The following is a 23,261-nucleotide window of genomic DNA, read 5'->3' as shown; positions in this document are numbered from 1 at the left end:
TTCTGCTGTTACATAATATACACACTTCCATAAATCACTGTACTATGAAAAACACTGCACAGTAAAAACTACATAGCTTATGGGAAAGGGGAGGTTAGGGACACAAAGTTCAAAAACCTCATCAGTGACATATTAAGAGAATGGGAAACTAATAAAAATAGCCGAACTATTTTACACATGTTAAATAGTTAAGAAATACATAACTGACAATAAATATGGCACTTTACTTTGAGAATGCCATGGGGAGTGCTTGCAGAAGTGAATGCGGTTTGTGAATTACTAGAAAGTAGTGAAAGGGGGGGTGATATGAAATTAGATGCAAAATTTTAGTAGCAGACTGTGCTTAAACGTGGTTCATAACACAAGTGATAAACCAGTAGCTTAGTAGGTATGTGTTTGTGTAATTTTTGCATATCCCTATAAAGCTGTTCAACTAGGATGGTTCCTCCCTTACCCTAGAAACTTCCACATGCTGAAGGCATGGCCGAAAAAAAAAAAAAAAAAAAAAAAAAAAAAAAAAAGCTGCAGGGCCTCAGAGACCTGCAGAATAATTTTTTAAAAAATGACCTAACGACTATCTGTGTTACCAGAATCTTAGACGGAGAAAAATTTGAAACTAAAATAATTTTTAAATGAAATTTCCCCCATGTGGCCCTACAGACCTAGAGATTTAAGACGTTAAGCAAACCTCAAACAAGATAAACTCTAAGTAATCCACACAAAGACATAAAAATCAAACTTCTAAAAACTAAAAGCAAAGGAAAAAAAAATACCGAAAGCAGCTGAGGAAAAATTAAAACTTACACGGCAACAATGAATGATTTAAATAAAACCAGAGAGGCGAGAAGGAAGTGGCCTAAAACTTTTTTTAATGTGCTGAAAGAACTGCCAACCCAGAATTCTAAATGCAGTAAAGAATACACCTCATGAAAAAAGGGAAATAGACCTTTTCAAAAAACTAAGTTTGTTACCAGCAGACCTACCCTTAAAAAAATGGCTAAAGGAATTTCTTCAAACAAAAGGAAACAACAGTACTAGGCTTGGAATTTCACACAGGAAGAACAGAATGGGTAAAAATAGGAAAGTAAAGGTTCATATAAAAATAAATGGCTTCTAGGGGGAGTTCCCATTGTGGCTCAGTGGAAAGGAATCTGACTAGGAACCATGAAGTTATGGGTTCGATCCCTGGCCTTGCTCAGTGAGTTAAGGATCCAGCATTGCCATGAGCTGTGATGTAGGTTGCAGACGAGGCTTGGATCCCACGTTGCTGTGGCCCTGGAGTAGGCCGTTGGCAACAGCTCTGCTTAGACCCCTAGCCTGGGAACCTCCATATGCCCTGGGAGCAACCCTAGAAAAGACAAAAAATTTAAAAAATAAATGGCTTCTAAAGAGGTGGTAACATCAAATACCTTAGAGATACGCTGATTAATACTAGCTTAAAAAAAACCTGTAAGGCTAGCAAAGATTAGAGTTTGCTATTATGTGGCTTTGCAAAAAGTATAGAGAAATTAATTTTCCTATATTTTAATGGCAGAGTCTACGAACATTACAAATGAATGACCCCTTATAATCTGTTAATTCTTTTTTTATTTTTTTTGCTTTTTAGGGCTGCACCCTCAGCATATATAAATTCTCAGGCTAGAGGTCAAATCGGAGCTGCAGCTGCCAGCCTACACCACAGCCAAAGTAATTCGGGATCCAAGCCATGTCTGCAATCTACACCATAGCTCATGGCAACACTGGACCCCACTGAGCAAGGCCAGGGATCCACCCGCATCCTCATGGATACCAGCTGGATTCATTTCTGCTGCACCACAATGGCAACTCTTAATGTTAATTCTATTTCTAGGAATTCACCTTGCATGATCAACATTCACATACATGTAGAATGATATACATAATTTGGGGATTGGTACTGATGGACAGAGATGGGAAAGAGACTTTTCACTGATGATCCTTAACATTTTCTAAATTTTGAACAAGAAAAATGTATTAAATTTAAAAACTGAAGATATTGTAAAAGCTCCAAGACTGTGGAGTTCCCGTCGTGGCGCAGTGGTTAACGAATCCGACTAGGAACCATGAGGTTGCGGGTTCGGTCCCTGCCCTTGCTCAGTGGGTTAACGATCCGGCGTTGCCGCAAGAGCTGTGGTGTAGGTCGCAGTCGCGGCTAGGATCCTGTGTTGCTGTGGCTCTGGCGTAGGCTGGGGGCTACAGCTCCAATTCGACCCCTAGCCTGGGAACCTCCATATGCCGCGGGAGCGGCCCAAAGAAATAGCAAAAAGACAAAAAAAAAAAAACAAACAAACAAAAAAAACCCTCCAAGACTGAAAACATTGCTTTCATCCCATTGTCCAAAAACCCCTACTTCCTGCCTAAACCATTTACATAAAATCTATTTCAAAGTATCATGTACAAGCATATAACTATGCTAAAGATAAAATGAAGCAGTACTAAAAGCAAAACACAATGCAAGTTAGGAATCATAATGTATAAAAAGGAACTACGAAGAGCAACACTTTTTTACTCTTGGGCCACTTCTGGTCAGTTTATTTTACTTAGACTATACAGTTCCCTTATCAGAATGTAAAAGAATTTCCCAACCCTTGTTCACTGACCTTTGCTGGGAGCAAGCCAGGGTATGGTGTAATACTACTGGGTATTGACTTTACTAGTATTACGTTTAGGTGAAAAAACACACTTCCACTTCCATAACACTTTACTTGTAAAAACATAAGGTAAGAAAATGTTGCCTTGGTAGTTTTTTTGAGAGCTATAAATCTTATAACAATGAATTTGATGTGAAATCTTTATACTGAAGGAAATTTCTAGGCCATCATCAAAATAAGATTTGGATAAGCAGAACTGTATCTAAAAAAACTAAAAACTATATCTTTTAGATATTTTCATTTTAAATTACTGGGTCTCCTCTTTTAATCAGTTTCTAAGTTTAACATCCTGTTATTTTCCATTAAAAGTGCCATCACCGTGGCTCTTAATTCCAGAATAAGAATGTTGAAATGAGATCATGTCACTATACAAATGAGTTCCTGATATGCATTTCCACTGTCTCCTGAGTACAAGATTCACGCTGCTTCTTCTATTGTGCTTTTCTTTCCGTACTGCAAGTAATCTGCTTTCTAACATATATATGCATGACTTCTGCTTATGTAACTATTTATTTATTGCCATGTTGCCATAACCAAGAACTTATGTTTCTATGTACTCCATAATATCATTGGCCCCATCTCTTGCTACAAGGCTAAAGTGGACAGACCTCTCTTTAACAACTGCAATGAACACTGAAGAGACCAGCATGACCTGAGATCATGCTAACTCCTAAAAAATCAGGAAGCACCTTATCAAGGTAGTGGTTTCATGGTCGGTATTCCATCCTCCACTCTGCTCCTTGGTAGCCTCTACAGGGATGCAGTTTTTAATTAGCCTCCTCCAATGTTCTACCTCTGCATATGCTGGAAGGATCTTCCCCTTGACTCTGAACCTTTTCAGGCACATATAAATAGCCACAAAAATTAGAATTTCCAATCTCACAAGAGCATAGGGAGAAAGGCCCAAGAAGATTGCCCAGACTCACCAAGACCATATACAGGTGGGCCCAGACAGTCAGATCTCTTCAGAAGTCTTTTTGTTTTCTTTCAGGAAGTTAGAAAAAGAAAAAAAAGATTCTGTATTTATTTCCTTTTACACTGGGGTGTTTATCTCTCAAACAAGGTTTTAAATATAATGATGATGAACACCACTGTGCTGTACAAAGTTTTTTGGCTATTTCCAATTTAAAGCTATAAGGCCATCAAACTTAAAAATGCAATCTAAGACACAGCTCTGCCTAAAAAAAAAAAAAAAAAAAAACAGATGCTGACAAAATCCGTTCTGACCAATGTTCTGAATAGTAACTGAAGGACTAGAGGGTAACAAGTGACAAACTGTGTGATTTCAAACATAAAGATTTTTCCCTCTTTCCACACTGTGACTCAGAACAGGACAGGCATAGAAGGAATGGCTTGAAAAAAAAATCTGATCTTTTCAGTAACTCCTGGGCAGACACTAACAAAGGGCCAAATCTTCCCTAATTGATAAGGGCAAGGTATGCTTCCTTAGCATGTGTGAGGAACACACACGAGAACACTACATCAACTTTCAGCACAACTTCCTGGCCACAAGGGAATGGACAAAATAAGCATTTATCACTTCAGGTGAAAATACATTACAAAACATAATAATACATAAAGAGTGACATTCATTCACCTTCTCATCCTTTCAGCAAATATTCAAACACTTACCATTCAGTACCAAAAGAATCTTTACAAATAATTTATTAGAGGACTTATGATAATTTTACGGTTAAAGATGTAAGCTTTTTAATTATCTCAATCTTTTTCTAAATATGTAAACCACACAGCATCCTTAACTTTTATAAGGAGATATCCTTAAAGTGTATAAAACATAAGGAAAAAAACAAAGAACACTTAAGTCCAGAATAAAAGATGAAGATTTTTCTAGGTGATGTGGGAAGAAATAAATGCCTTAAACCAAAATATTCCAATGGTACCCACAACACTTTGAAGAATTAAATAGCTAAAGATTCAGGGTCTAAAATTTGCAAGGATTAATACAGACTGCTTCTTAAGTTTTTTTTTTTTTTTTTTTAATGTGAGATACCCAGCAACACCTCATTCTTTCTGAATCATGATGAACAGAAGGCATATGTTTTAACTGCTGTTTGTAAATATGTTTATAGCCAGACTCATGAACATAAACAGTTTTTGTTTGTTTGTTTGTTTGTTTTCATCTTTTTAGAGTCACGCCTGGGGCACATGGAAGTTCCTAGGCTAGGGTTCGAATTGGAGCTACAGTTGCCATAATACACCACAACCACAATGCCGGATCCAAGCCATGTCTGTGACCTATACCATAGCTCACAGCAATTCCGGATCCTTAACCCACTGAGCAAGGCCAGAGATTGAACCAGCATTCTCATGGATACTAGTCGGATTCAGATGTGCCACAACGGGAACTCCCATAAGAAGTTAATTAAACAGTCCCATTATGAACTGCAGCAATATTCCTGCAGTGGTTTACAAGGTATATATGTGTCATAACAGAAAAGAAAATGAAATCACCGCAATTAAAGTAGAATGCAAAGAAAGGAAATTTAAAATAAGCCTTCTCCATGACCATCCTGTGTCTTTTTAAACTAGAACAAAACAAAATGTGTTATTTCTAAATGTTACAGAGCATATCGATATACCTACAACTTGAGAACAGAATGTTCTACTTAGGGCACTTTTGAGAAGGATATTAAAGACTTTAATGAGTTAGCAACACCTAAGAGAAAAAGCTCTAGATCCGGAGCCAGCAAACTTAGGCTTGAAGCCTAGTTTCCTGATATGGTAAATGACAATCTCTTTGACTATATCTGTAAAATGAGGGAAACATTAGCATACGGTTCTTGTAAGGATCAGAAAAGATTATAGATGACTCACACATTTGTTAACCATGAAGAATGAGTACTAATATTATTTATTATTCCCTAGACAATTAAGAAGAGGAATAGGTCAGTTTAATATTTTTTTGCTTTCTACACAGATCTGAAGGTAATCTCACCCTATTACTTTCAGAGTGTCAGACCCAATATGTGTAATAAACAATAAATGTTATATATTTCATATATAACATGAAGACTTAAAACAAGTTCTTACCATTTCAGATAAATTCATGTCCAACTACTAGTCATGTTAACTTCAAGTGTTCTTGTCTAAGTAACAGAAGTTTCTCAAACATGCTAGACACTTCTGAATCTAAGCAATACATGAAGGGAAAAATAATTTATTCGTGTAAAGTTTCTTAGTCTGGGTTAAATCTCTTCAACTGTCATCCTCCCTCTACTATCTCTTTTCCTAGAAGAGTAATTATTTACCATGCTATTTAGACCACTAACACTTAAAAAAAAAAACCAAAAAATTAAAGTGGAAGTGGAAGAATGAACTACAGCAAATTAACGACAAAGGAAGCCACACAGTTTCATGATAAATGAACAAAGCATGAAGTAAGATAAAACATTTTAAAAAATATAAAAACTTCCTATTTACATTCACTTTAGTGGAAATTTCCTGCCAACTAATTAGAGTGTCTCTGTGTTGTTTTTTTTTTTTGTCTTTTTGTCTTTTCTTGAGCCACTCCCTCAGCATATGGAGGTTCCCAGGCTAGGGGTCTAATCGGAGCTGTAGCCACCGGCCTACACCAGAGCCACAGCAACACGGGATCCAAGCCACGTCTGCGACCTATACCACGGCTCACAGCAATGCCAGATCCTTAACCCACTGAGCAAGGCCAGGGATCGAACCCACAACCTCATGGTTCCCAGTCGGATTCGTTAACCACTGCACCACGACAGGAACTCTTAAGTGTCTCTGTTTTGTATGCACAGGAGTTACCAGAAATATATAATTTTTTTTACCTTTAGATTTGGGAATTAGCTCTCCACAACTGAGTATCCGCACCTCAGCAAACGGTTTGCTAGCTGCATCTGTTTTCTGGTTTTCTATCTCTCTCACAACTTCTTGGCCAGAAATCACTTGCCCGAAAACAACATGATGCCTAAAAAGTCAAACAAAGATGATTAAATAAAAGCTTCTTATTTTAACATAAATTTAAAGTAGATTGTATAATAAATTAAAATAATCTTTACCCATCTAAATGAGGAGTTGGTTTTGTTGTTCTTTTGGAAGTCATCGGATAAGAATAAAAACAAAGTCAGAGAAAAACAAAGTTAGCATCTCTAAAAAGGAAAAGAAAATAACTGCATTGGAAACAAAGTAGCAAAAAAAGAAATCATGTTCTCTCAACATAATAGAATGGCATTTACCTTAACCTTAAATAGAACTGAATGCAAGATGCTTTCCACATAACGTATTTTCAAAAAAGTGTTGATGATAAAATATGGCTGAAAACGTACATGAAATTAAAGTTGACATTTTCGTGTTATTTCTACATGTGGATTTTTTTTGCACTTGACTGGGTTTTTACTGAATATTCATGGTTGTACAATGTTCTACTGTCCGGCATAATTTATCAAACCATTCCACTAGTTTATGGGTTTAACGACAGTGTTTTTCTTCCCTTTTTTTTTTCAGGGTTGCACTCTCGGAATAAGGAAGCTCCCAGGCTAGGGATGAAATCGGGGCTACAGCTGCCAGCCTATAGCCACAGCAGTGAGGGATCTGGGCCACATCTGCGACCTACACCACAGCTCACAGGAATGCTAGATCCTTAACACACTGAGTGCAGGGATCAAACCCGCATCCTCATGGTTACTAGTCAGATTTGTTTCCACTGCACAACAATGAGAACAATAGTGCTTTTCAATCTTAAAATTTTAAACAGTTAAAGTCCAGGTCATATTGTGATGCCCTCACACATGTTCTCTTGAGCCTGAGCAAAAGTGGTCCATATGGTATTTATAAATTTTATATTAGCTGCCAACATTTAAAAATTTAGATGCTTCTATATAAAAGTCGAGATTCCAGACCCTTACAAACCCAGAAGACGTGGCACCTTGCATGCAATAATTAACTGATCAGGGTGAGTATGCCTTTTTCTCTAATATAAAGATTAATGGTTTAGTTTTTCCTATCCTAGCAGCCTTTACTCCCTTATGTTATTTGTCTAAGACCTATGGACCTTGGAGTTTGTTACCCTTAACATGAAGTAAACTTCACATTGAAAAAAAAGATCTGCGTTAAAACTTTGCACAAAACCCAAAATGATCAAAAAGTAGTTAAAAAAAAAAAAAATCCCTTTTTTCTCCACATCAACCTTAAAGCTTTGCAGTCAAGAAAGCTGTTATTTGAGTAGTTACAAAGATATGTTGATACAACAGACTGAAGACGGGCATTGTGTAAGATTTATTATTTTAAAAAAACTTACTGGGAGTTCCTGTGGCCCCAGTAGGCTAAGGACCAGATATTGTCTCTGAGGATATGAGTTTGATCCCTGGCCTTGCTAAGGGTTTAAGGATCTGGTGTGGCCACAAGCTGTGGGATAAATTGCAACTGCAGCTCCAATAGAACCCCTGCCCCACGAACTTCCATATGCCACAGGTGCAGCTGAGAAAAGAAAAGGTCTTATCAAGAAATTTGGAAGAAGGAACACAATTTCAGCTAAACTTTGGTTGAAACACACAACTACTAAAAAAAATTCTAACATATATATGTATTTTTAAAAGTTTACCTTATTACTATTATTTTTTTTTTGTCTTTTGTCTTCTTAGGGCCACACCTGCAGCATATGGAGGGTCCCATGCTAGAGGTCAAAGCAGAGCTGTAGCTGCCAGCCTACACTGCAGCCACAACGCCAAGCTCCAAGCCTCATCTGCAACCTACTACACCACAGCTCATTGCAACGCCAGATTCCTAACCCACTGAGCAAGGCCAGGGATTGTACCTGAGTCCTTGTCGATACTAGTTGGGTTTGTTAACCACTGATCCACGATGGGAACTCTAAAAATTTACCTTATTTTTAAAACTAATAAACTGTTATTTTTTTTTCTTTTTGGCCACACCTCAGCATGTGGAAATTTCCAGGCAAGGGATTGAACCTGCATCATGGCAGCAACCGAGCAATAGCAGTGACAACTCCAGATCCTTAACCCACTACAAGGGAACTCCTTATTTTTGTTTTTTCACTGTAACAGCTCTGATCACTTGAACTTGCTAAAATTATTATTTGTAGTATGCTATCTACTGTGTAAGAAAAAGGGAAAATAAAGGAGTTTCTGTTGTGGCTCAGTGGAAGCGAATCTGACTAGCATCCATGAGGTTTGATCCCTGGCCTTGCTCAGCAAGTTAAGGATCTAGCACTGCCCTGAGCTGCGGTGTAGGTCACAGATGCAGCTCAGATCCTGCAATGCTGTGGCCGTGGCTGGCAGCTACAGCTCTGATTTGACCCCTAGTCTGGGAACCTCCATATGCCACAAGTGTGGCCCTAAAAAGAACCCTGCCCCCCCCCAAATAAAAAGAGTTAGGTGGGAATGATACTTCAAGAGCATTCTCTTTGCTCTTACTCTTGGGATAATGTTAATCTTTCATAAATTTTTTTAAAAAGGGGGCAGGGCAAAAAATAAACCAGAGAGGGAGAACAAACGAAATATGATCAGAAACTAAGAATCTAACATAGTTTGAAACACAAAACCATAAGAAATTTACACCATAAAGTACTAATCCAAGTCAATATTTTTTTCTTTTTTTGGCCACTTCACAGCATATGGAGTTCCAAGCCACAACTTTGACAACACTGGATCCTTTAACCCACTGTGCCGGCCAGGGAGCAAAACTGCATCCTGGCACTGCAGACTCTGCCTATCCCCGTGTGCTACAACAGGAACTCCTTATCTAAGTCACATACATAGAGAGAGAGAGAGCCGAACCTGCAGCACATGGAGGTTACCAAGCCAGGCGCTGCATCGGAGCTGTAGCTGCTGGCCTATACCACAGCCATAGCAACATGGGATCCAAGCCATGACCGTGACCTACACCACAGCTCAAGGCAATACCAGATCCTTTACCCACTGAGCAAAGCCAGGGATCAAACCTGTGTCCTCATGGATGCTAGTCAGATTTGTTTCTGCTGAGCCTCGACAGGAACTCCAAGTCATTTTTGAACATGTTAATTTAACTACACACTCTCACCCCAAAACCAAAAATTACTATAAAGAAATAGGGAAATCTAGTTAATAAATTACTTTTCACAGTGGTATAGGATAGCAATTTTTTAATCAAGGATTCAACAAATGAGTAGAAATCTTATACATGATAGGAGACAGATTTTTCACTGTTGAAGGAGCTACAAATACAGAATAAAACCCACTAGGCTAATCCATATGGTGCTCACAGATTAAGTTCTTCTGAGACCAAAAAAAATTTACAGTTGTTGAAAAGCAAATCTTTACTCATGGGACATGATAAAAAATACGACCTGCTGACAAGAGCCCTGGTAACAATCTTTTGTAGTCAGAACTGCTAAGCAAACTTTAGCAGATTGATTTTGTGATACAAATAAGTTTAGTGAGTAGGCAAATTCACAAATATAATCTTTGAATAATGAGGAATAACTGTATTTTACTCCTCGTAATTAAATAATTTATGAAAAGGTACTCTATGGAAATTTTATGTTCCTCGTTAAACTTACACTCTAAATTTATAATCCATAGATAATTCTTCCCTGAATCAATTATTGCTGAGAGACTGTAAAACAGGGGCATTTCTTTTCTTTTTGTCTTCTTATCTTTTTCTAGGGCCGCAATTGCAGCATATGGAGGTTCCCAGGCTAGGGGTCTAATTGGAGCTGTAGAAGCTGGCCTATGCCACAGCCACAGCAAGGCGCGATCCGAGCCCCAACTGTGACCTACACCACAGGTCACAGCAATGCCGGATCTTCAACCCACTGAGCAAGGTCAGGGATCGACCCTGCATCCTCATGGTTCTAGTCGGATTGGTTAACCACTGAGCCATAACAGCAACTCCAAAATAGGGACATCTCTAACCCTGTAATTCTTTTTGCATTTATTAATTGCATTCTACTAAATAATAGCTTTTCTTTCTCCCTTGTTATTTATTCATGTATTATTTATATCTTAATGGACTCCTGGATTTCTATTTTATTTGATAATCTGAATACCATCATTATTTATTTCCAAAATAATCAATGCTCAATTTGTTCTAATTTGGCCTGTGGGAACCCCATTCCTTCAAGGTGGCTCCTGTGTTTTCTTGACAAAAGTCTTCATCATTTGAAAACTTTACCAGTACGGTTCAACTCTCCTTTCAACAATTCTTTGCTCTTCCTCCTTCAAAAATTCTTCCTTTATAGATCCCGTTCCTATTTATTAGTTATCAGTGGCAGGCACACGGAGAAATGACAAACCAAAAAAGGGATATTTTAAATCATCGGATAATAAATTCTTACATGAAGAACTGCGAACCATTTGTATCCTTCCCTCTGTTGGCCATTGATAAGAGAAATTCTTTATTGTGTTTAACAGCAAAGCTCTCATCTACAGAGAAGCAAAGTTTTCAGTTATCATAAGGGTATAATCTCCCCCCAAAATTCATTTTCATTTCTTTTTTATCTCCTGTACGTATCATGTGCTTTTATTTTTTGTTTGTCTTTTTGTCCTTTTAGGGCCGCACCCTCAGCACATGGAGGTTCTCACACTAGGGGTCTAACCAGAGCTGTAGCCGAGGGCCTACGCCAGAGCCACAGCAATGGAGGATCTGAGCCGCGTCTGCGACCTACACCACAGCTCACGGCAACACCAGATCCTGAACCCACTGAGCAAGGCCAGGGATCGAATCCGCAACCTCGTGGTTCCTAATCGGATTCGTTTCTGCTGTGCCACGACGGGAACTCCCTCATGTGCTCTTTAGTGCCAGACAAAATTTAGATACAAGTCAGGCTAATAGAAGAGAGAATCCAATATTAACCAATTCCCTCTACTATCTTTTCAGATAAAATTATTTCTAATCTTCAATCTCTTGCTATAAAATCAAAATACTGTATCAACCCCCTTTCAATATTATACTTAGTACTAAAAGACACTTATTAACTTAATCTCTGCCACAATATCACTCACTGAAAAAAGAGCAACTTGCCTTCCAATTTTGGATTAGAATGAGAAAAAAGCAAGTGGAACATGAAACAAAATTTCACTCTCAAATGCGAAAGATGAGAAATATGAAATCGATTCCACACTCACATATTTATAGTTTTTAAAACGATCTTCACATCAATAAAAAATTCCAGAGGAAAAGCTTAGATTTGGGAAAAATATTACAGCCAAATTTAGAATAAAAAGGATTAAAAAAATGTATCCTCATAGAAAAAAGGATGCACTAAAAATGTTGATATTGTTACTAAGAAATACAGGTGAATCACTTTGAAAAAAGATTAATATCGAGGTATGGAAGTTCCTATTATGACACTACAATTCTGTAAGTTTATTACAGATCATTGAAAACCTTCAAATAATATGATGTACAAATGTCCTAAACACACAAAAATGTCTACTTTTATAAAAAGTCCATCACATAAAATTTTCCATAAGAAAATTAACTTCCCGATTAGTTGAAGGTAGCTGGATATTAATACATCAATAATCTTATTGATTCAAAAAGATCAAATTAATAAAATACTAGAAAACATTAAAAAGAATTTAAATGTCAACATTTTTACCTTCAAAAAATCCTCCATAAATGGATTCCCCTCCTCGTCCATTTCCTAAGAATAAAAATCATAAGAACTGTTAAAACAGTAATTTCCTTGAAGGTGCTACCAAAACAAAATGCTTCTAACAAAACAGGTACACAAATGACTTTGTTTTTTAGTTGTTGTTGCTTTTTACACTTTTTTTCCCCAGGGAAGGTGGGTCCTAGGTCTGGTTTATTTATTGTCTCTTTCTTAGGGCCATACCCGAAGCTTAGGGAGGTTCCCAAGCTAGGGGTCATCAAATTGGAGCTGTAGCTGCCAGCTTACACCACAGCCACAGCAATGTGGGATCCGAGCCGCATCTGCGACCTACACTATAGCTCACAACGACGCCAGATCCTTTAACTCATTGAGCAGGGCCAGGGATCGAAACTGCATCCTCATGTATACTAACTGGGTTCGTTACTGCTAAGCGATGACAGGAACTCCCCACAAATGACTTTGAATCAACTGTACTCAAAGGTTCTAGCAAATCATAATGGAAATTAAAGTCAATACTGACAAGACTTCAAGTTACTTTCTTTTACCTATGATGCAACAATAAGAATGTGACAAAGCCTTTTAAGACACGTAGAAAAAAGAATGTTCACAATCTTTTTTTTGTCTTTTTAGGGTTGTACCCACGGCACATGGAAGTTCCAAGGCTAGGGGTCTAATTGGAGCTACAGCTGCTTGCCTATGCCACAACCACAACTCGGGATCCAAGCCGTGACTTCGACCTACACCACAGCTCACAGCAACACTGGATCCTTAACCCACTAAGCAAGGCCAGGGATGGAACCTGCATCCTCATGGATGCTAGTTAGATTCGTTTCCACTGAGCCACAACAGGAACTCCCAAGAATGTTCAGATTCTAATAATGATTATGTAGGTCTTTTAACAGAAATTACTAATACCTTTTTGAGGGGTCTTTATAAATACAGTTTCAATGTTTTTACAATAAGTAGAGGTAAAAATTATATTGTAGTAAAGGATTACTGGCTGTGACAAAATCAAACATGAACACTGATAGGCGACTAGAAGATGAATGGTGTTTTGTTTTTTATCCAGAAGCAAATGTCTAAAATTAATTACATCAGAGAGGAAATTATTTCCTATGTTTCTCTCTTTTTATCTATTCCTATGAGCACCTCTAATTGTTCTGATCTAGATAAGTGGGCTGAGAAGAAAACTGGATTAGTACTCTGAGAGACTTATCTAACTTTGAGATCCATGTGTTTAGCAAAAAAATAAACATATTTCTTTCTTTTGTGGCAATCGAAGTCTTACCTTCACTGAAGTCACCACCTTGAACCATAAAATCTTTGACAACTCTGTGAAAGAGACAACTTTTATAATGTAATGGCTTCTGAGTTGATTTCCCTGTCCCCTTTTCACCTAAGGAGAAGAAAAATTGTAGCCCATTCAATAGAAAAGAAATTAAGAAAGTAGTATTAAAGCAAAATTAATGATGAAATCACAAGGAAAAAGAAATTGTTCCCCACTTCATTAATTTTGTACCTATATGAGATGATGGATGTTCACTAAGCTTTTGGTGATAATACCTTTAAAATGTATGTAAGTCAATAAAATCAAAATGCTATATATCAAACTTATACAGTGCTATATGTCAAATACATCTCAATGAAACTGGAAGAAAAATTTAAGTAAAATAAATAGTTTCATTTCTTTTTTTGTCTTTTAGGGCTGCACCTGCGGCATATGGAAGTTCCCAGGCTAGGGGTTGAATTGGAGCTGTAGCTGCCGGCCAACACCACAGCCATAGCAACGCTGGATCTGAGCCATGTCTGTGATCTACACCACAGCTCATGGCAACATCAGATGTTTAACTCACTTAGCAAGGCCAGGGATCGAACCCTAACGGATCCCAGTCCTAATGGATCCTAGACAGGTTTGTTACCACTGAGCCACAACGGGAACGCCCTAAAATAAATATTTTTATTTTATTTATTTATTTTTTTTGCGTTTTGGGGCTACACCCACGGCATACGAAAGTTCCCAGGCCAGGGGCTGAACTGGAGCTATAGCTGCCGGCCTTCACCACAGCCAAGCAGGGATCCGAGCCTTGTCTTCGACCTACACCACAGCTCACAACAATGCCGGATCCTTAACCCACTGAGCCAGGCCAGGGATGGAACCCACATCCTCATGGATCCTAGTTGGGTTCATTACCACTGAGCCACTAAAGGAACTCCCTAAAATAAACATTTTTAAAGTTAAAAAATATTTAATGATGAAAGCTTTTGCTCAGTAAAATATACCTCTCTTAACCTACAGACTTCAAACTACAGAATTTTCACTCCTCTTAAAAATTTAAGGCAAATTCTCTTTACCTGTCTGCTTGCATCTGTCACAAGCGTCCTGTCTTAATTAATCTATTTCTTGCCTATTTGAAAAAATTAAAAAATTCATTTTAAAGCACTCATGCTTTTCTAATGAGTGTAGTAATCCATCACAACTAATATTTCTAAGAATAACTTCCACATCCTGGTCAATGTTGCATACTCAACATGCTAAAGGAAGGCAGTAATATGTATGAAAAAATCTAAAACATGTTAAATAAAAAATTAAATCAAACTGATGTGAAATGGGACTACTATTAGAGCAACTAAAAATGTCAACAAACCTGTACAAAGACAACGAAAGTTCTCGCATGTTTTAGGGCACACATCAGAAAATAATTCAAAGACAACTCTTCCAGCTGAAAAAGAAGGTAGTTGGTTTAAATTTCTTTACTAATTTAAAATAAATACTCATGTATAAATGTTAAACAGGAACATTAATTTCCTTACCAGGTTGATTATTAATGGCGATGTCAAAAAAACATCGAGGACGCTGAACCTTTATTCCCATGGTTCAATACTTCAATCTATGAATAAAATACAGTTTCAGGCAAACAGACTAAAAAGAACAAAGATTTTTTAATAAATATCTGGAAAAAAAAAAAAAAAACCCAAACCAAAACTCTGTGGAACATAAATGAGAAATATAGTCTGAATTTAATATATATATATATATATATTTTTTTTTTGTCTTTTTGCCATTTCTTGGGCCGCTCCCGGGGCATATGGAGGTTCCCAGGCCAGGGGTTGAATCGGAGCTGTAGCCACTGGCCTACACCAGAGCCACAGCAATGTGGGATCCGAGCCGCGTCTGCAACCTACACCACAGCTCACGGCAACGCCGGATCCTTCACCTACTGAGCAAGGCCAGGGACCGAACCCGCCACCTCATGGTTCCTAGTCGGATTCGTTAACCACTGCGCCACGACGGGAACTCCTGAATTTAATATTTACCTCCATGACACAAATCACATAGATTATTTCTTATTTCTTTCTTTTAGAGATTAGATTGTGCTTTGTGAGGCAATTAGAAAAGACATAAAAGGTTTAGCCATTACATAATAAAACCTCTATTTTAACAACCAAATATAGACTGCCAACCCAAACAGAAAATTGTGTTAAGTCTATATAATTAGGAAACTAAACATGCACATTACCTTTAAATAGGGAAAAATCAAGGACAACTGATACAATCCTTTTGCTCCTAGAAAACAAAACAAAAAAAATTTGATAAAAATGGTGGAAAAAACACGGAAAAACATTAAAACATTTAAAAATGTTTTAGGAGTTCCTGTTGTGGCCCAGTGGAAACGAATCTGGCTAGAAACCATGAGTTTACAGGTTCCACTGCGGCCTCGCTAAGGATCTGGTGTTGTCATGAGCTATGGTGGAAGTCGCAGATGCAGCTCGGATCCTGCATTGCTGTGGCTGTGGTGTAGGCCGGCAACTGCAGCTCCGATTCGACCCCTAGCCTGGGAACCTTCATATGCTTTGAGTGCAGCCCTAAAAAGCAAAAAAACCCAGAAAAACAAAAAATTAAACTAATTAAAACTAAAGAGAAAAACTGTATTGTTGCCAAGTTCAGTATTAAATAACTTTTTGCACATACAACCTAAGAGATATAAAAATGTAGTACAACTATGCTAGTACCAAACTAAAAAGCATATACTAACTGGGAAATCTCTGCTAATATTCCTAATATTGTACCTACAACTATCTAAGCTCTTATAGTGATTAAATTTACCCCGAATTCTCTAGAGGGCAACTCATATAACCTAGGAATGTGATACTCAACCCAGTGACTCTTAGATAAAAAATCACGAACCTTTGGAGTTCCTGTCACGGCACAGTGGTTAACGAATCCAACTAGGAATTATGAGGTTTCAGGTTCGATCCCTGGCCTTGCTCAGTGGGTTAAGGATCCAGCACTGAGCTGTGGTGTAGGTTGCAGACACAGCTCAGATCCCACGCTGCTGTGGTTCTGGCATAGGCCGGCGGCTGCAGCTCCGATTAGACCCCTAGTCTGGGAACCTCACTATGCCTCGGGAGCGGCCCTAGAAAAGGGGGAAAAAAAAAAAAAAAAAAAAAAGAACCTTTGAGGTTTGAAGCAAACAGATAATCTGGTCCAATCTTCTGATTTTATAGGCTGAGAACAAGAGGACTAGAGAACTGAAGTGACTGCCTCCAAGTCACAAGTGGAAAAAAGCAAGAGTTTTCTGGTTAAGACTACAGCTTCACCGGAGAAATTAGCTTATTAACAAATATTCCAATAATGGCTTACATAATTTTCCACCTTATGACAGTAACACAATGATTTAATTATGAATAAATTTTAAACTAAAACTTAAGCACAATTAATACATAGCTTAATAAATGTGACTTAATACATAAACAAATAGGCGTTGTGCAATTTAAAAATCAACAAGGTAGAGAACTGTTCCTGTTTTTATTTTATTTTATTTTATTTGGTCTTTTTGCTATTTCTTGGGTCGCTCCCGCAGCATATGGAGGTTCCCAGGCCAGGGGTCCAATTGGAGCTGCAGCCGCCAGCCTACGCCAGAGCCACAGCAGCTTGGGATCCGAGCCGAGTCTGCAACCTACACCACAGCTCACAGCAACGCTGGATCCTTAACCCACTGAGCAAGGGCAGGGATCGAACCCTCAACCTCATGGTTCCTAGTCAGATTCGTTAACCACTGTGCCATAACAGGAACTCCCTGTTCCTGTTTTTAAAATAACCATTTTAGAGTCCCCTGGTGGCACAGAGGTTAAAGACTTGGCGATGTCACTTGGAACTACCAAAAGCAGTGGGCATGACCAAAAAAAAAAATTAATATCAAAAATTGATACCTATATTTATAAGTAGGCTATAGTTAAATTTTGAGAACAAGCTGGTGGTCATTTTAAGCCACCACTAAAACTGAAACATAGTGCAAAAGATTTCCTGTCTGGCAGTAAAAGTACAAAGTCCCAGCTACAGGAGTTGTCTGAGTATTTATAATACTGTCAGTAGTAAACTTCAAGATGCAAGATCTGCCCTATAGAAATAAAAATACACCGAGCTCTTATGAAGACCACATATGCATTAAAACAGGTCAAACCATTGACACTTAAATGAAAATAAAGCTTGGTGCTAATAATAAAGACAAAGAAAATAAAAAAAGAGCAATATCACTCTCTAGCAGAGAGATTTGCAACGAACTCTTCAAATCACTTTAATTAATTATATATGGATTCTAACTACATATAACAAGATACCTTAGTACATAAGGATACAGAAAATAGGTAATATAATTCTAATGAAATATCCTATAAGTAAAAAATAAGGGAAAACATCAACATGTATTTCTTAAAGAAAAAGAGCAACACTTGAAGCATTGCAGACGGTGTCCTGATAACTAATAGAACTATTTCATCCTACTATGAATGGCTACCAGTTTCCCTCTGCATAAAGAATGGATGCTGCCTGGCAGAAAATCTAATTTAAAATATGCAAAATATCAAAAGCACAAAGACTTTACTTAGAGGCCACCAATACTGCAACAAGCACCAAAAACGAAAGGCCTTTAATAAGTCACAATAAATGTAATGTATGCTCTTCACTTCACTCAGCTGAGTTCTTACTGAAAACTTATTTTACACAGAATTTTAACAAACTTGAATATTTATTTTTGAAGCCCACAGCTGATGATAGTCTGAAATCAAAGTATCATTTCATACATGAAAGGAAAAAAAAAAAAAAATGAAGTTCAGAAAGACAGCTGCGCCAGAAACAAATCCAAAGTTTCTAACCTAGTAAGTCTGCATACTCCTGACAGCAGAGGAAGGCAACTGACAATAGCCTGTAAATACAAAAACTTGAAAAAGTAAACAAAATTAAAAAAAAAACCACAGCCTCCTACTACAAGGCCCATTAAGACCTTAGAGTATCAATAATCCTGAATCATAAAACGTTAAACAATGTAAAATGAGCTCTGTTTAAAGCAGAAGTACGTTAATTTTTTCATAGGAATAATCTCATCTCAAAGGGTTAACAATTTTTAAAGGGGGGGAGATTAAACGGAGAAATTTTCAGATACACAAAAAATACGAATGAGAGAAACAGCCATTCTAGATATCTGTACCTTTACGCCTCCATTTAAAAAATGTTTTACACACCCCCTCTTCATCGTTACAAACCGGGAAACTACTGGCCCTTCTTTGCCAAATGGTAATAAAACAGACACACTCACATACTTTTCTATCCGGTTTTAGCTACTGAAAATTAACAACAGCCTAATTTCCACAACATTAAATTGTTCCTTGGACTTATTTATGATCACTATTGCTAAAACTTGGCCCTGCATAAAGTATTGTTATAGGAAGAAATTGAAATCACTGCACAAAATGGTGCTTCTATTACATTTCCAAAATGACCGAAAGTTCTCCATTCCCGCAGACCTCGATTAAGCACATTAAAAGACTAAAGATGAGCCAAATTCTCACACTTCCTCCAAGGCATATGGAGCTTCTAAGCCATCGCTTTCCTCCTAAAGAGTAATTATCGCCTGAAAGGCCTGCGCTGCTCACAGCTCCTCAGAAACGTGGGAGAACTTGGAGTCAGCTCTGGGATGAGAAGGGAACATCCTGGATTTGAGAAACAGGAGAATGCTTAACTAAGTGGCCTGTGCTACTTCACCACGCAGGATAGCCGCTGTGAGAGGAAAAGGTCGGAGTAGGGGAAAAGCCTGTCTTCAGTCTAATCTTAACCCCTGTGATCCAGGCTCCTCGCCTGCCACTCTCCAACCCTAATCTGACAAGATGGCAGGTAACGCCTCCCGCTTCCCCACCTATCCTCCCTCCTACCCCGCATCCGTGCTTAGTCTTACGATTATGAAGCATCAAAATCACCCTGGCTCCCTAGAGTTCAGGCCGCCGTCGCTGCCGCCATATTATAGCTTGTGCGGCAAAATGCGTCAGGGAGGGAGGTGTGAGCCCGAGCCGAGAGGGCGGGGGCTGGCAGGAGGAGGGCCGTTTTCCAGGCCCTAGAGGCGCGGCTGGAAACCTCCTCCAGCCCCAACAGCTGCAAAGCCCCCGCCACAGTCCTTAAGGGCTTCTGCTGGAGCCTGGCAGCCCCGATACCTCGAGGGGAAGACAGTTAAATCCACCCGGGCCTACCGCGGCGGCTCCGCCCCTCCTCGGGCCCTTCCCGCTCTCGTACGCCAGAACTGCTGCAAAGGACGCCACCGAAACAATATGGGCCCGCAGCCACCTACTTGCACCAGTATGGTCTCCTCTTCCCGGGGTCAGGTTCTTTAAAGCGCTTCAAATCTACCGCCTCCAGAAAAGGCGCTAAAGCCCACTAACCGCCTCCCTCCCCCCACCACCTAGTCCCGGCGTGGAGGGAAAGCGTCGCGCCGGAAGTACGTCATGGCTCGGCGGACCGCGTCTCCTGGTGATCCCTTGCCTGCGTCACCTCCCCCTCCCTAGAGTTCTTGGATTTTGGTGCTTGTTAAATTCCTGGTGTATCGGTAGCTTAAAGCTTTATTTGTAAGCTGACTGGGAATGTTTGTAACCAATCATTGTTCACCTCGTTGGTGAAATGAAGTGCCTCTTTTAATTAACATTTATTGATCCTCTGCCAGGGTATGGGAAGGAGACCCTAGAAGCTTCCAGGTCAGCTTCCAGTTAATGGCTATGACACAAGTCTTAAAAAACAGAACTGGGAGTTCCCGCTGTGGCTCAGCAGAAAAGAACCCCACTAGCATCCATGAGGATGCGGGTTCTATCCCTGGCTGCGCTCACTGGGTTAAGGATGGGGAGTTGCCAATACCTGCTGTGTAGGTCGCAGGTGTGTCTAGGATCTGGCACTTTGCTGTGGCTGTGTTCTAGGCCGGCAGCTGTAGCTCACATTTGACCCCTAGCCTGAGAACTTCCACATGTGGCACTGAGGCCCTAAAAAGAAAACAAACAAACGAAAAGAAAAAGTGAGGAGTTCCTCTGTGGCTCTGCAGGTTAAGGACCTGGCATGGTCACTGCTGCGCTTGAGTTGCTGCTGTGGACCAGGTTCCGCCCCTGGCCAAGGAACTTCTGCGTTCGGGGGTGTGGCCAAAAAGGGGGAAAAAAAAACACGGAAGTGAACAAAACACTACATGAGGAAAGAAGAAAATTACAAAGGGCATTGGACCTCTTTGTTATTGTTTTGTTGTTGTTTTTGTTTGCTGCATATGGAAGTTCCCAAGCCAAAGGTCGAATGGCATCTGTAGCTGAGGCCTCTGCCACAGCCACCACAATATAGGGTTGGAGCCACGTTTGTGACCTGTGCAGCAAGTGGCAGCACCGGATCCTTACCCCACTGAATGAGACCAGGGATCCAACCTGCAGTCCCTATATATAGTTTATCATTGTTTTAGTGGGTAAAGAAATTGAAGTTCAGTGAGGATAAGTGCCTCCCTCCCTGGTACACCGTTCTTAAATACCAAAGCACGTCTGACTCCAAATCCAATGTTCTTTAGGGGAAGTAGGACACCTACTGTTATTTAACGTTTTAAGAGATTAAGAATCTCTAGATTATGTTAGAATTAATTCCCCCTGCTTTTTGGTGAAGTCATCGGCAATCAAGGCAATCAATCGGGCAATCCAGTCTGGCAATCTGGAGATAGAAGGTGGGTGTCTTTTAAAGGAACCACCCTAAGAAGTCTTAGATTGTATTATTGTATGAAAAGAACATAAGTTATAATCGCTTAAAATTTTCACTCATTTTCGTTAGGTAAATTAGTAATTACCAACAACAGCTTGGCAGGTGTACACTTAAGGGTCCCGATCAATTTTACGTAACTATAAAACTGAGAGGACAGCCCCTGCCACTTTTAAGCCATTGCCTTCGTTGTAGGAGAGCAACAACATACTCTTTGTATGTTGTGTGGTTTTACACTTTGCAGTGAGGAGGGCAATTCTACAATACCTTAAAAGATCTGATTTAGGAGTTCCCTTGTGGCACAGCATGTTAAGGATCTGGCATTGTCACTGCAGTGGCTGGGGTTGCTACTGTGGCTAAGGTTTGATCCCTGGCTAGGGAGCTTCCATGTGCTGCGGGCATGGCCAAGGGAGGGGGGAGATCTGATTTATTATAAGGATTATGTTAAGAAGATTTCTTTGGGATTGGTTTGTTTAATTTTTGTTCATTTTCCTTCAGAATATATTTTCATTTAACTATGATATACACATTTTTAGATTTCTACTTACTGGTAGAGGTAATGTGGGAGTGACATTGCTGTGACATTGGTGTATTTTCCCTCTTTCTCGTTTATTCAGCCAGAGACATTTTTGAGGATATATTACAGATCATTATACTATAGTTAACATTTTGAGGTGCGCAAAGAAAACGTTACTATATCTTGTCCTAGGATATACTACCATTTGCCTATAGAAATAGACTTATATATGAAGTCACTGAAGAATTTTTGGGGGTTTTTTTGGGGGTTGTACCTGAAGCATATGGAAATTCCCAGGCTAGGGATTGAATCTGAGTTGCAGCTGTGACCTATTGCCACAGCTGCAGTAATGCTAGATCCTTAAGCACTGAGCTGGCAGGAAAAAACCACAGGATCCTTAATCTGTTGTGCCACAGCAGAAACTCCAAGAATTATTTTATAGTAAAATATTAATAAGCACTTAGATATAATATATGGACAGATTTTAGGAGATTCTTGAGAGAAGTTTTGAAGCAGCGTTACAAACATTAATTCAAGGATTGGTGGGCTGAACCATGACAAAGTTTTCAATACTGTTTTCTTAAGTTTTTGTTTTGTCTTTTTAGGGTCACACCAGTGGCATTTGGAGGTTCCCAGCCTAGGGGTCCAATCAGAGCTGTAGCTGCTGGCCTATGCTACAGCCACAGCAACGCCAGATCTGAGCTGCATCTGCAACCTACAGCACAGCTCACGGCAATGCCAGAACCTTAAACCACTGAGAGAGGCCAGATATCAAACCTCTGTCCTCATGGATACTAGTCAGATTCGTTCTGCTGAGCCACGATGGGAACTCCAAGAAATGTTTTATTTGTTTCAATTGTTATTTTTTCTTAGTGTTCTTATCCTTTTATGAAATAAATTTTATAGAATATGGTAGTTGTTTTCTTTCTGTGGATGTCCTGCTTGGACAAATGAAAAATCAGTGTTCTTGGCTGGGGCCCAAATATGTTGAAATTTCATTGGCCTGTGAGATCCCAAATTTTCTGAAATAGATTTGACATGGATGTATTGTTCCAGGAAGGAAGCTGTTGCAAGGAAAAGGGGGTATTGTTATCTCCAACAATATGGTGACTTAAAGAACAGAGAATTTCTTTCTTTCTTACATAATAGATCTGAGGTGAAAGGGCCAGGTCAGAGGCTCTACTTCACATAGTCAGTCAGGACCTTGAGTTTCTTATATGTAATTCCAATATACTCCAGGGCTTTGATGTTGCATATTTTTTTTTCCTTTTTGGACCCTTCCCCTGGAGGCATATGGAATTCCCTCCCAGGCCAGGGATCATATCCAAGCCACAGTTTCTACCTAAGCCACAGCTGGCCACATGTTGGATCCTTAACCACTGTGCTAGGTGGGGATCAAACCTGTGTTGCAGTGCTCCCAAGATGCCTGCTTATCCCAATCCA

General features: G+C 39.2%; 1 protein-coding gene across 8 annotated transcripts in view; it reads right to left on the bottom strand.

The window, feature by feature from the left end:
* The window catches only part of PPIG (peptidylprolyl isomerase G), a 38,772-nt gene extending 18,735 nt beyond the window's left edge, over positions 1 to 20,037 (bottom strand). Inside the window, exons 1-10 of one of the 8 annotated variants that reach the window (XM_021076271.1) lie at positions 19,881 to 20,035; positions 18,418 to 18,467; positions 15,783 to 15,829; positions 15,076 to 15,184; positions 14,910 to 14,984; positions 13,553 to 13,660; positions 12,250 to 12,294; positions 10,984 to 11,071; positions 6,710 to 6,739; positions 6,479 to 6,618 (exon numbers count right to left, since the gene is read on the bottom strand). In XM_021076271.1, the coding sequence (XP_020931930.1) occupies positions 6,479 to 6,618; positions 6,710 to 6,739; positions 10,984 to 11,071; positions 12,250 to 12,294; positions 13,553 to 13,660; positions 14,910 to 14,984; positions 15,076 to 15,136 (547 nt within the window). In that variant the 5' untranslated portion in view covers positions 15,137 to 15,184; positions 15,783 to 15,829; positions 18,418 to 18,467; positions 19,881 to 20,035. Of the gene's footprint in view, positions 1 to 6,478; positions 6,619 to 6,709; positions 6,740 to 10,983; positions 11,072 to 12,249; positions 12,295 to 13,552; positions 13,661 to 14,909; positions 14,985 to 15,075; positions 15,185 to 15,782; positions 15,830 to 16,450; positions 16,680 to 18,417; positions 18,468 to 19,493; positions 19,822 to 19,880 lie in introns of those variants that run through there. The other 7 variants (XM_005671915.3, XM_021076268.1, XM_005671916.3 and 4 more) reach the window with 7 other exon arrangements.

This window comes from Sus scrofa, chromosome 15, assembly GCF_000003025.6.
Source record: "Sus scrofa isolate TJ Tabasco breed Duroc chromosome 15, Sscrofa11.1, whole genome shotgun sequence".
Classification (NCBI taxonomy): Eukaryota; Metazoa; Chordata; class Mammalia; order Artiodactyla; family Suidae; genus Sus; species Sus scrofa.
The sequence above is the reverse complement of the archived record's forward strand: the minus strand, read 5'-3'. Positions and strand labels throughout refer to the sequence as shown.